Source organism: Asterias rubens, chromosome 16 (assembly GCF_902459465.1).
Source record: "Asterias rubens chromosome 16, eAstRub1.3, whole genome shotgun sequence".
NCBI lineage: Eukaryota > Metazoa > Echinodermata > Asteroidea > Forcipulatida > Asteriidae > Asterias > Asterias rubens.
The window spans coordinates 12,440,245-12,454,132 of NC_047077.1; the positions used below are offsets into that span (position 1 = coordinate 12,440,245).

General features: G+C 38.4%; 1 protein-coding gene across 2 annotated transcripts; it reads right to left on the reverse strand.

The window, feature by feature from the left end:
- Positions 1 to 1,626: 1,626 nt before the first annotated feature.
- Positions 1,627 to 11,584, reverse strand: LOC117300678 (proteasomal ubiquitin receptor ADRM1-B-like). Of its 2 annotated transcripts, none has more exons than XM_033784404.1 (10): positions 11,281 to 11,584; positions 9,971 to 10,087; positions 9,260 to 9,407; positions 8,143 to 8,220; positions 7,422 to 7,506; positions 6,646 to 6,860; positions 5,380 to 5,415; positions 4,765 to 4,922; positions 2,822 to 2,924; positions 1,627 to 2,015 (listed from the first exon to the last, which is right to left on the reverse strand). In XM_033784404.1, the coding sequence occupies exons 1-10, from the start codon at positions 11,482 to 11,484 to the stop codon at positions 1,918 to 1,920; spliced, it is 1,242 nt and encodes a 413-aa protein (XP_033640295.1). In that variant the 5' UTR covers positions 11,485 to 11,584; the 3' UTR covers positions 1,627 to 1,917. The 2 variants fall into 2 exon arrangements, with proteins under 2 accessions (XP_033640295.1, XP_033640294.1); XM_033784403.1 differs by having other exon boundaries at positions 4,765 to 4,925.
- Positions 11,585 to 13,888: the final 2,304 nt, after the last annotated feature.

Genomic DNA, 13,888 nt, shown 5'->3' on the forward strand with positions numbered 1-13,888 from the left:
ACTTACTTGGTAACAAGCAATGGAGAGCTGTTGATAGAATAAAACATTGTGAGAAACGGCTCCCTCTTTAGTAACAGTTTTGTTTTCTCATAGCCAATAAATTTGCATCGGGTATAAAGAATATTCATTTTGGTTTTACCCAAATACACAGATGTGTGTTTGCACTGTAGACACAGTACTTGCTTAGAGTTGTGTGAAGACAAAAAAAACACAGGCATATTACAAGGGTGGGATTAGCACCCACAATCCTTGCAGTTCTAGAGCAATGTCAAACCAACTGGACCACTGTAATTGCCCGTAGGCAAGAGGCAATTTGAATCCTTTGTTTTTGCAGCAGGTACTGCAAACTGCAAAATTCCTTACCAGTACTTTTAATGCCTTTGAAATAAAATATAAACAAATACACTCAAGGGGGGTTCTGGGTCAGCACACACTGCAATGATCTGTCGCACAATTATTTAATGAGATGAACAAAAGTTTAACTATACAGGTCAGTATGTGTAAAAAATTAGCAAAACTAAGCCAGATACCAGGTACATATGAAATCGTATCTTAGCTGACAATTTAGAGCAATTTCGAGTGCGCACATTTAGTCCACCAGTTGTCGACCACAGACTAGCAACGCACATGCGCAGTGACGTACTCACCCGAACGACTCGTTGGTAGTCTAGTCAACCTTCCACCTTTTCGCTAAAGTGTCGCTGGTTCCCTTCTGCACTTAACACATGTTAGAATGGAACATGCTGTTGGGACCAGTGAAGAAACCATGGGCTCGAGGCTGGTTCCAAATGGTCGACCGCAGTAGTCAACCAATGGTCAACCAGCCTGGGTTCGAGTCACAATGGTCAACCTTTAGTTAACCATTGTGCACACTCGAACTTGCTCTTAGTTTTATTCAACATGTTCAATAGAAGAATTATAGCTTTCTGCAAGTTGAATTAACACAAGACTTGCTCAGTTTGTAGACTGTGGCTATCTCTGTCTTCATTATTAATAATGCACACCGAGTCAAATCCAAAGAGTTATATACAATAACTAGAGGGCGCACTGGCCTATATACGCACTCCGGCATGCGCGCAGGCGGCCATTTTATAAATTGACAAAACTATGCAAAACTGGCATCCCACAGTGTGTGTTTGTGCGGCCATTTTGTAAGTTGAACAAAACAGCATCGCGTAGTGTTCAATAAACACAAACTCCAACGTGTGTTTCATATTCAAAGCGCGTACAGAATGGCACGCGCGTGTCTCCTTGCGGTCCCGTCGCGTTTGTGCAAGAAGCATCACTCGTGCACCCTCTAGTTCTTATATATATAACTTTATGGTCAAATCAATACAGAAAAGGCACCAGACTATTTGCCTACACGGTATCATCGTTATTATTTGTTTACTGTTTCAAGGGCTGACATCCATGTACATAGACCTTTCACAAATACCCATTGCGCAAGCGCTCACTGCTGAATGAGGTGCATGCTGGTCTAGCTAGCCATCAAACTAGATCACTAACTAGACCAGCATACACCTACTTCCAAGCCTATACGCACTTGTACGGAGTATTTCGATAAGATCTTTGTACATAATTTTTTAGGCTTCAATAGAATTTCAGGCCATTTAAAAACAATTTTGCTGTTTTTTTACTGAGAACCAAAAATTAGAAATTAGACTCAAAAGGAAATAACAGTATTGCTAAGAAACGAAATTCTACACATTTTTCAGTTTATGTAGATGGTGGGTTACATCTGCCAGCAACTGTTTTCTTAGCAAAAACCAATTCTGTAATGTTCCTTTAAAGTACATGCCTGTTTTGGTTTTGATGGTAAAACACTCAGGTTATCGCAAACCTCAATCATATCATTTTTATTTATCTGAATTATAAGAACTAATATTACTGATTTAGATAAATCTGAATGAATCCTGATTAGTCTAGATTCATTTCTTCTTCGTCATCTTTTCCTCCTTCGTCTTTCTTATCATCAGTTCCTCCGGACTGGAGCGCTTTGCCAAATGCCTCAAGGTCTGTAGATAAGGAGAGATGTAAGACCCCGTTATCAAAAATGTCTCCTTAAACCTAGCAGTAATCTTGGTTCACTACTTATAATTTAATGTTATTCACAGGCAACGCGTGTACTGTGGTGCGATGATATTGTGCACTAAAGGGGAGGAAATTGTAACACTCAACTATAAGCTGATGACGCAGGGACAACAACAGACCAAACCACATTTCTCATTCCGAATCACTAGGAATTTCAGTAAAATACAATCGCTGCAAAAAGACAAAAGTACAGAACCTTATAATAGAATCGCTGCAACTTAAGACAAAATTACGGACATACATGTTAGCTGCTATTCTTTGAGCCAATAGATTTCTTCAACAAAGCTACTACTAAAGCAGAGAAAACTATTAGAACCTGGAACACTCCGTGCTAGAACTATGTCCCCCTATGACCATCCCTCATGTGAATGCACATGATGCACTTGGGTACTTTTTAACTAAGTCTTTTTGTCAAGTTACCCTCGCCTGTCAATTTTTAGCAGTGAGAATAGCGACTCGTCTAAACATGCCCCAATCGGGAACTGATGCGGCATGTTAATTTGTCAATGTGTGTGTTCTGTGTGTACACGTGGCATACAGCTAAGAAAACTGAATTGAGTACAAGGGGTGACCCATATACAAGCCATATACACAAAGAATATGCTTGAATGGACTTTAAATCACAACTTATCTGAGGGCGCAAAAAAAAAAAACGTAAAGCCATGGATGAATTCGGACAACCAGTTTCTATTGAAAGGGGAATGTGAGGTTTTGTTATCTTGAGTTTTACCTCCTCTAGTAGCTGCATCTGTAGCTTCAGTCCCCAGACCAAACTGACCCATCAGTGGTCCAAGCTGACCTGATTGGAATGCAGCAGTGAACATATTCAGGGCCTATAAGTCAAAATAATTAGTAAATTTGTTATACATTACAATACATTCATAAATACCTAAAACAGTTTATCCATTCTGATTGGTTGAGAGGGCATCACAAGGGGTTGTTTGAACGGATGATAACACCAGTAAAAAGTGTTGAAACCTGTGCGTATAAGACAGTTTCTTCATTCATATTGGTAGAGAGCAACGACTGAAACAGTTGTGCAACATCACGATATACGCGCGATGCCCACAGCATCTCCTTAAAGGCAGTGGACACTATTTTTAATTACTCAAAATAATTATTAGCATAAAACCTTTCTTGGTGACGAGTAATGAGGAGAGGTTGATGGTATAAAACATTGTGAGAAACGGCTCCTCTGAAGTGCCATAGTTTTCAAGAAAGAAGTAATTTTCCACAAGTTTGATTTCGAGACCTCAGATTTCGAACTTGAGGTCTCGAAATCAACCATCTAAATGCACACAGCTTCGTGTGACAAGGGTGTTTTCTTCTTTCATTATTATCTCGCAACTTTGATGACCGATTGAGCTCAAATTTTCACAGGTTAGTTATTTTATGCATATGTTAAAATACACTAACTGTGAAGGCTAGTCTTTGACAATTACCAATAGTGTCCACTGCCTTTAAAAGGAGGTTTTTACCAGAGGACCTTACCATTTTATAGCTGGAGGGGTGTTGTGTTGAAAGAAATCATCGAACAATTATAATTTTTGCATTTATTTTACCTTTTGACCAAAAAGGGTTGATGTTTTTTGACCGAAAAGGTTTTTATGAATGGGAATCAAAGTGTGTTGAATCGGTTTTAAACTAGTGGTTTAAACCCACCGAGGCCTGGGTCTTGATAATTTACCTCGACTTCGTCTTAGTAAAATTATCAAGTCCAGGCCACGGCGCGGGTTTAAACCACTAGTTGAAAACCTCTTCACCACACATTGATTCCCTTAATATAGTAATGGTTTGAGGTAACACCATGTAACGATAATCTCTAAGTGAGAAAGATCCAACTTGACTTTTTGATCAGTATGCTCTGATCGTCTCCTTGAGAAAGCTGGACTCTGATGCTGCATGCCGCTTTTAAAGGCAGTGGACACTATTGGTAATTGTCAAAGACTAGTCTTCACAATTGGTGTATCTCAACATTATGCATAAAATAACAAACCTGTGAAAATTTGAGCTCAATCGGTTGTCGAGTTTACGAGATAATAATGAAAGAAAAAACACCCTTGTTACACGAAGTTGTGTGCTTTCTGATGCTTGATTTTGAGACCTCAAGTTCTAAACTTGAGGTCTCGAAATCAAATTTGTGGAAAATTACTTCTTTCTCGAAAACTATGTCACTTCAGAGGGAGCTGTTTCTCACAATGTTTTATACCATCAAACTCTCCCCATTACTCGTAATCAAGGAAGGTTTTATTGAGTGTAATTATTTTGAGTAATTACCAATAGTGTCCACTGCCTTTAAGTACTGATGAAGCGGATTAGTTTGGTAATGCACGAAGGTGGATACATCAGAGAAAACTTTGACAAGATAAATTGTTTTGATTTGATTTGGTTCTTTGCTAATAGTAATAGCCAATGATAGTGATAATTTGAAAGGGCATATTGCCTTATTTCTCAAAATGTTGCCGATTGGAATTGCTTATTGTCCTTTTTTAGTAGTTGATAATTTATGTATAGTTTGGTTATTCCTAATGACCCACCAACCAATAATTTTGAAGAATAAAATAAATAAACAATAGAAATGATAATATTGCCCCTTAATGCAAATACTAGAACACCTGACTAGTACATTTACTATAGCCATCTATTAATCTCTTAACTTGGCATTCCACCTACTTGTTGGAATTGAGGGGACTGCAGAGTCTGACGAAGCCTCTCTGGGTCACGTGGCAGAGATTCCCCCTCTGGCAAGAATGGAATCAGCCGCTTTTGTACCTCGGGTTTAGCCATGATTGGAGCCATTGCCTCGGAGGTCAGGACCTTGGTCAAGTCTACTGCTACAAAAAGGGATAATCAATAAGCATTTTAATAGTTATAGTAATAGTAGCTTCTTGTATAGCGCGCATATCCGACACTCAAGGCGCTTTTAACTACTAGTATTTTCCTGCGAGGATAAGTGGGACTACTTTTGAATTATGAGATCTACTCCTTTTACATAGCACCATGTGATAGTTTACAAGGTGCTGTGGCGCAATATGCAGCCAATCAAACCAGGATCACTGGGGTGAACCCCTTCACAACACATTGGAACATTGGCTTTACGTCCCATCCGAATGGGGATAGGAGGGGGCAATGAAGGTTTGGGAGTGGTAGATGAATCAGGCACTGGGTAAGGAGGCTTGGGTGGGGCAAAATTTGAGTCATTTTGAATTGGAGTCATTTTGTATGCAAGTGAAGATATGGTGGGGGTAGGATGAGGGTCAGTTCAGAGGGTTAACTAGGTACACTCACCAGGCTGTGCTCCTTCAGCTCCAGGGACAGTGGGAACTGAAACAAGATCCAATCAATGCAGTACTTGATTAACAGTGACACTATTGAGGGTTTGGTTGATAATTGATAAACCATTACAAAGTAAATTATGTCAAGACTTGTAAAACCATTTTTGAACCTTGAAACTAAATCTTGATGGGATTTTACCATCGTACCCCTCATTCAAGTAATTTTTTATGAGCCCGGCGGTCTAGTTAAAGACACTGGACACTATTGGTAATTGTCAAAGACTAGCCTTCACAGTTGGTGTATCTCAACATATGCATGAAATAACAAACAAAATTTGAGCTGAATCGGTCATCAAAGTTGCGAGATAATAATGAAAGAAGAAAACACCCTTGTCACACGAAGTTGTGTGCATTTAGATGGTTGATTTCGAGACCTGAGGTCTTGAAATCAAATTCGTGGAAAATTACTTCTTTCTCCAAAACTACATTACTTCAGAGGGAGCTGTTTCTCACAATGTTTTATACTATCAACCTCTCCCCATTACTTGTCACCAAGAAAGGTTTTATGCTAATAATTATTTTGAGTAATTACCATATAGTGTCCACTGCCTTTAAAGAAAGGGTGTTAAGTCCCCAATAGCTGTTTTCACATGCATTTGGCAACCAGCAATCATATTAGTTTAATCAGAAATGAAATTGGCGATCTTGGCCAGCTGGGATTTTTTTTATTTTTTTTTTTTATTTATAATAAATGAACGTTAATCCGGAGGTCGTTGGTTCGAATCCCACTCTAGTCATTTCTTTGTTCAACCCCAAAAATCATTTACAAATTTACCCAGTCAGTTTCCCTTGTGGTTTATATTGATATCTGAAACAAAAAGGTCGCATCACCCTTAAGGTGATCCCCTAGCTGCCGCTTCCCAGGTTGTATCGTAATTTGGGTGTGATCCCTGGCTACACGGCAGTTAACGGTTGTATGGCTTCTGACTGGCACCCCCGAACAAAGATATTGACAAAATAGGGACACCGCCAATATAGCTCAGTTGGTAGAGCGCCGGCACGTTAATCCGGAGGTCGTTGGTTCGAAGTCCCACTCTAGTCATTTCTTTGTTCAACCCCAAAAATTATAATAAATGAAAAATTATATTTTTATAGAAAACAATCAAATTTCGGCCACAATTTAAAAAAAAAAAAAATGTAATAATCAAACAAAATTGTCAACATTGTCTATTCTGAATTACCCCTATGGACATCCTAGTGTCAGTCATTATGTACTTACTATTCATAGTGCTGAGGATGGACTGAAGGTCTCTCAATTGAATGGCCGGATTCTGGGCTGAAGCGCTGGTCGCTGCTGGGGCTTGAGTAGGAGTGACAGGGTCTGGGGTGGCACTGGCAGTAGTCACCGTGGGGTTGGTTGTAGCAGGGCGGGGCTGAGGGGTGGCAGTAGATTCTTGAGGGCGTGGCCCAGGGGAGGACTGGACACGGGACGGTCTAAAATCAATGAGAGTGGTCAGCAAGGTCAATAAGGAGTAGAACATCATTTCCGTGATGATCTTTTTTTAGAGCAATGTTCAGTATTAAAGGCCTTGAAACTATTTGTAGTTACTCAAAAATATTTTGAGAATAAAAACTTACTTGGTAACGGGCAATAGAGAGCTGTTGAAAGTATAAAACATTGCGAGAAACGGTCCCTCTGAAGTACATGTAATGTAGTTTTTGAGAAAAAGGTAACTTCTCTCTAAAATATTTAAAGACTTTAGGCCTGAAGCCTTTTATTAGGCATCTAAAAGCACACAAATCTGAGCAAAAAGGGTGCTTTTTCTTACAATATTCTCTTGCAACTTCTATGACCAATTGAGTCTAAATTTCCACACACTGTTGTTATTTTACGCATGTGTTGGGATTCTGGTCTTCGACAATTACCCAAGGTGCCCAGTGTCGTTTAATGAGAAAAAAAAAGCATTGTCCACACCAATGTTGTAGGCCTACCCTTTACCCAACCTTTGAGGTAAAGTATGCCCTTAATGAGGATTGGTGTATTTATGTACTTACGCAGTGGAGGAGGCAGTAGATTGAGAGCTAGCAGGACGGCCATGTCCCATTAGACCACCGAGTCCTCCTAAACCACCAAGGCCACCTGAAACAAACAAACAAACAAACAAACAAACAATTAAGTAAGCAAAAAAACAAACACCAACAAGTCGCCTGACACACAAGGCTTGAAGGCCACTTCAAGGTGTGGGCTACAATTATTGTTTTCCAGAGGCCATTGCCACCTACTCCTAGGGCGGAAACAGGGTTACCCCTTTCACAGTCCATACGAATGTAGGCTTGGGTAACTTCAATTCGAAGCCTAGCCGGTAGAGCAGAAAGCACTACCTCCCCAATTTTAGGGTACCTTAGGTGCTTGTAGGGTGCATAACAAATTGCCTTTTTTTATCACAATCCACTTCAAATGGATCATGATTTTGTATGGTCAGCCTCAACCGTAAAGAGTTAGACAAATCATTAAGATTAAAAGAAAATGAAAGGGGTAACCGTTGCTATATGACTTGATGCGTTTCTCTGACACAGAATGGATCAACCACAGGACTATGAACTCAAATATCCAATAAATTATATTTCGATGTTATTGAAGAAGTCATACTTCCGAGGGTAAAGATGCAAGGCATTCTGCGACAAATGGCGCAGCGAGATTCTATACCACTTGGAATGATAACGCATATACTTTTATTTGAAAAGACACTCCCAAAATGACCTTTGACATACTGACCTAGGCCACCACTGTTGAGCAACTGCATCAACTGCTGCTGATCCATGTTTCCAAGGACATTCTGAAGACCGCCCTCGCCTGGTCATGGAAAGAAAAAAGTTCAACAATTATAAAGCATGGATTGTGGATAATATATGATGCAAGATCTAGAGAACCAAACTGTAGAGGCCGAGTCGTCTAAAACACCAGACTATTCTTGGCAGGGATCTTAAGGGCCATGTCACATGAGGCAATTAACAGGCAACCAGTTCCAGGCACTCTCAAAGAAATGTTCACAAAGTCTGCCTGGGTAAAAGTAGCAAAGAACATTTGAGCACAAGGAGTGACACATGAGGCAATTAACAGGCAACCAATTCCAGGCACTCTCAAAGAAATGTTCACAAAGTATGCCTTGGTAAAAGTAGCAAAGAAACGTTTGAGCACAAGGAGTGACACATGAGGCAATTAACAGGCAACCAGTTCCAGGCACTCTCAAAGAAATGTTCACAAAGTAAAAGTAGCAAAGAAACGTTTGAGCACAAGGAGTGAAACATGAGGCAATTAACAGGCAACCAGTTCCAGGCACTCTCAAAGAAATGTTCACAAAGTAAAAGTAGCAAAGAAACGTTTGAGCACAAGGAGTGACACATGAGGCAATTAACAGGCAACCAGTTCCAGGCACTCTCAAAGAAATGTTCACAAAGTAAAAGTAGCAAAGAAACGTTTGAGCACAAGGAGTGACACATGAGGCAATTAACAGGCAACCAGTTCCAGGCACTCTCAAAGAAATGTTCACAAAGTAAAAGTAGCAAAGAAACGTTTGAGCACAAGGAGTGACCAACATGTACTTGTTCATATGGTGTATGGCTATATATTTGTTCAGGCTATTTAATCACTACATGCGGAAATATATCTGATATTTCAACAAACGGCAATCAGACTAAAGTAGGAATGACATCATGCCTGGGGTCGATTTCACAAAGTAAAGAATAAAGGTGGATCTTAACTGTGCATCAATCTTAATTGCAAAGTAAAGTGAGATGTCAATTCACTATAACAAAACAACTCATCTTAAGTTAAATTGACTCTTAGTGCTTTGTGAAATTGACCCCTGGAGAACCTTGATTAATTTGTTTACCTAAAGCAGCTCCAAGTCCAGCCAATTCTGGAGGAAGACCACCAGCCCCAGAACGTCCTCCACCACCTCCTGAGCCGGGAGCCGGAGGGTTGTTCAGCATCTCATTCACCTTCTTACAGTGCTCCTCATCCTTGTCCTTCTTTGGCTCCTAGGAGGAAAAACAAGAGTCAGGACAGGAATTTAAAGGCACTGCAGCCGATTTCATGAAATGCTAGGAGTAACTCGTTCTCACTTAGGATGGGTTTGATGCGTCCTAATGTCTAGTCTATGGATAATAACTTACCTTGTGTCAAATCTTAAGATTAATCCTAAAGTTAGGAAGAGTTAAGTTTGGTGAAATCGACGGCTGAACACCCTTGGTAATTGTCGGCAACCAACCCCCTGACTCAATTGGTCATTATAGTTGTAAGAGAGTAATGAAAGAAAACACACCCTTGTTACAGACATTTGTGTGCTTTCAGATGCATGAGAAAAGATTCAGGCGGGAAGTCTTGTAATATTATTTGAGTGAGAAATTACCTCTTGTTCTAAAACTATGTTACTTCATAGGGAGTCGTTTCTCACGTTTTATACTATCAACAGCTCTCCATTGCTCAGAACCAATTGAGTTTTTATGCTAACAATTATTTTGAGTACTTTCCCTAAAACACAAACAAAGCAATGACTTAGGATCATTACTTTGATGTTTTTGAGTCTGATATTCTGACATACCTGCATCCAGAAGAAAAACTTCCGAGATGATGACTTGAACTTGAGAACAAAGACTCGGCCGGTGGTGCATTGTGCAACGGCTTTGAATTCACAGTCATCGGGAAAGATTATCAGATCCTGAATAAAAAAGAAGAGAATAAAATAACTTTTATTTTCACAAATTGTATATAATATAATATATTATAGCCTAAAAATACAATAATTAACACAACAGAATTTAAGGCCAAGTACAATAAATAACATGTTGCTCATCCGGACTTTTTGAAAAAGTTGGTGAGGGAGGTCCTTGTTATTTGTCGTTTTCAAATTTTGTTTTATTTTTATCAAGATGGCAACCATGTCTAAGATGGCCGCTGTATCATGTTTGAAGATGGTTTTATGGTTTTATGAGTATGTTCTGTATGTCCTCAAATTCTGTGTGTGTTTCTGTGTCTATTTTGATACATTGTTATTCTTTCCAAAGAGTTCCTCTTGCTTTTGCTCCAAAGTTATTCTGTGTGTGTGGCATCACGCCCTGGTGCATAAAAATGTGGCATGCAAACGTGAAGGGCAAAACGTACCAAGTTTCTCATTATGTTTTTTGTGGGCCTACATGTAAGAAAGATGATGAAATTGCTCAATAAAAATGAAGGGTACAATTTTTTTTAGTACAATTTTTTTTCTCTTTCTTAAATAACAAATAACAAAAAAATTGGTGCGGCCGCCAAAATAGAGGCGGGCGGGGACGAGCAACATGTTATTTATTTTACTTGGCCTAACTCAATTCGCTCAAAGATCTGATCAAGTTGAAGTTCGTGTTTCTAGAATTTGTGTCATGATTTTCAAAAGTGGTAAAAAGGGAGCAAATCTGTCGACTAGCTGTCGAAATTGTACGCGTTTAATCATTTCCCCCTGCACACGTTGCGTATGCTTCACAACCCTTCGGCTATGCCGTCGGCAGGAGGGTTACGTTATATAATCGCAACTACTACGATACGGATACATGAAATGATGTATGAACAGTGGCAATGCACAGATAGGATTACTTTCCGTATGGCGCCACCACTTTTTCACTCATTTTTACAAAAAGGGATATCTCATTAAGGTAAATTAGATACTATATTAGTTCATATCGAATGAAAAAGTGGTGGCGCCATACGGAAAATTTTCCAAACTAAATTATCATTATCAACAAATTGTTTTTATTTTAACAACTTCATAAAAGTAAAATAAAAATTAAAAATGGCGGAATATTATGTCAATATCGATACATGAATGATATCACTCAGTAGATTATACAATCAATAAGTTTCTTTCTTTAAATTCCTCACATCTTCAACCACGCCTGTACCACGATCCTTCCAACAAAAATGCATCAACGAGTCGTCGGATTGATGAACGTAGACTTGTCCCTTTCTCTTGTCGGGGGTCACCGTTGTTCCTTTCAGTTGCATCTTTCCGGCCCGAAATTCAACTAAATTTTTACTACTGGAACGACTTCCACCAGCAGTGTTTCCAAACAATGCCCCAGACATTTTGGATGCTCGGGTAACGGCGAAATAGGAGTGGAAAATAGTTGGAACAAAGATTTCTTTTTAATTTTTGTTACACAGCACTTTTGAGATTTAAGCTTTGTGAAGGGCGCCCTCTTTAGTCAGAAAACGTTTGGACACAGCATAGACTTGACCAATGTGGATGTTCTCTTTCGTTTGGCATGTTTTGAGAATCAAACAGAGATTTTGGCTACGGCTACTGCTAGCTAATGCCGTTTGCTGTCACGAAAATCACTGTATAGTTTTGGCCATAGCCACTTATGAAGCAATTCTCACATTGTGACCGTTTTTCGAAAGCACGAACTGAGCGCGAAACCGACTTGAACGAAGTTTAGGCTCAGTGGGACTTTTGTGGTCACGAGAAGGCGTGGTTTTGGCGGCGGGAAGAGTGGGAGGGGGAACTATAGTAATCTCCTATTTGTTTCCATCGTTTTTACTAACATGGAGCAGCTAGCCCCCATAATGATAATAATTAAATTATTAAACCAAACAACCAAACAATTAATTAACATATGAGATAATTGAAAACAAATTTTAAAAATGGGCGAACAAATTAAAACAAAATGGCACAGTTATGGTTATACACACAAGAAATCATTTTTTGTTTATTGTTTAATTGCAAGGAATTTACAGCAACAACAACATGATGTTAATCTTCCGGCTGTAATCATTGTTTAAATCTGGATGTTAAAACATTGTTGATAAATAATTACAGTTTCACGTAGTATACACCAAGTTTATTTATAACTAGCAAATCAATAGTTAGTTTAAAACCTACCATAATATTACTTTATACTCTGCATGCTCCGAGGCCAATTTTACATGTTTATTAACAGCTAGGTAAAGGCTTAACAAAAAAGATCATGATTACCATTTTGACAGTTTCCTGCTCAGTTTTGCCTGGCAGAAAATAACTAAGCAATTATTGTCTTCTCAATTTGTTTGTGTGTTTGTTTGTTTGTTTTTTAAATTTCCAAATATCACAATAAATAATCAACATTCAAGAAAAAAGAACAAAGGGTGATACGAGGAGGGCACAAGGACAAAGCCTCGGCTTATACAGAGCCTTGACCCTTTTAAGCAACTCTATGAAATTAGAAAAATGTGTTAAAGCCATTGGACCCTTCCGGTACAGAAAAAAAAATAAAAGTTCACAGATTTACAAATAATTTACAGGGTTTACAGAAGGTAATGGTGAAAGACTTCTCTTGAAATATTAGTCCATGAAATGCTTTACTTTTTGAGAAAACGGTATAACAATATAAATTCTCGTTAGCGAGAATTACGGATTTATTTTAAACACATGTCATGACACGGCGAAACGCGCGGAAACAAGAGTGGGTTTTCCCGTTATTTTCTCCCGACTCCGATGACCGATTGAGCCTAAATTTTCACAGGTTTGTTGTTTTATATATAAGTTGTGATACAAGAAGTGTGGGACTTGGACAATACTGTTTACCGAAAGTGTATAATGGCTTTAACAGCAAGTTGCTTTGAACAAGTGATTTTAATCAAATTCAACATGTAATGCTATGATGGCCATGCACACAGGTGAAACAGGGGAAACAAACTCAACAGTCAAAATGGTTCATTGATATTGTACAATATTATTGGGTTTTTTTTTGTAATGTTAAAAAAATCCCAAAATAACACAGCATTATTTGTTGTAGGACTATAGTGTTTAGAATTTAACTGGTATTAAAAGAGGCGAACAACATTGTTCAAAATATTTGTCAATGACCGGGGCCAATTGCATAGTGCTGCTTAAATTTTCATTCTTAAGCGCAAGTGTATTTCACAATAATTAGTCAGCAAGAAATTGAGGTAACGGGCAAGCTTCCATGTTTACACTAGATTTTGCATCGTTACATCATTCCTAATTGTATACAGTAAACAACGGAAGGTTAGCATGCCTTTTTCTGTGCTATAGCAGCGCTATGAAGTTTTGCAAAAATTAATCTAAAGTTAACCATTTACATTTCCTTTTATGTTCTTTACAAATTCATTATTAAATAAAATACAAAAGCAACTTGTTTATAACCGTACATTAATTAAATCTTAGAACTACTCGGCCAAATATTTTTAAAATATTTGTATAGCAGTTTCACGACTTAAATCACAATGCACAACTTGTTTTAAAAATACTTCTTTCTAAAAGGATATTAGAAACATACCTTTTCATGACACAGATAGTTTTATTTTAAAGCGTAACAACAAAGATTCTTCAAAAAACAAAAAACATTCAGCTAACATCTTTCTTAAGCTACAAGGCATTGCTTAGTTTACATCAAAATACAAATTTTAAACCAATGCGTACTTTCAACAATAAGAAAAAGTGCTTCCATGAAGTCAACAATCCAGAAATATTGTTAAACTACTGTGAAAC

Coding starts and splice junctions, on each gene's coding strand:
- LOC117300678 (XM_033784403.1), bottom strand. CDS start 11,484: ATGTCTGGGGCATTGTTTGGAAACACTGCTGGTGGAAGTCGTTCCAGT. Junction 8,221..9,259: donor TGGACTTGGAGCTGCTTTAG/GTAAACAAATTA, acceptor TTCCATGACCAG/GCGAGGGCGGTCTTCAGAAT. Junction 2,925..4,764: donor AGTCCCCTCAATTCCAACAA/GTAGGTGGAATG, acceptor TTTGACTTATAG/GCCCTGAATATGTTCACTGC.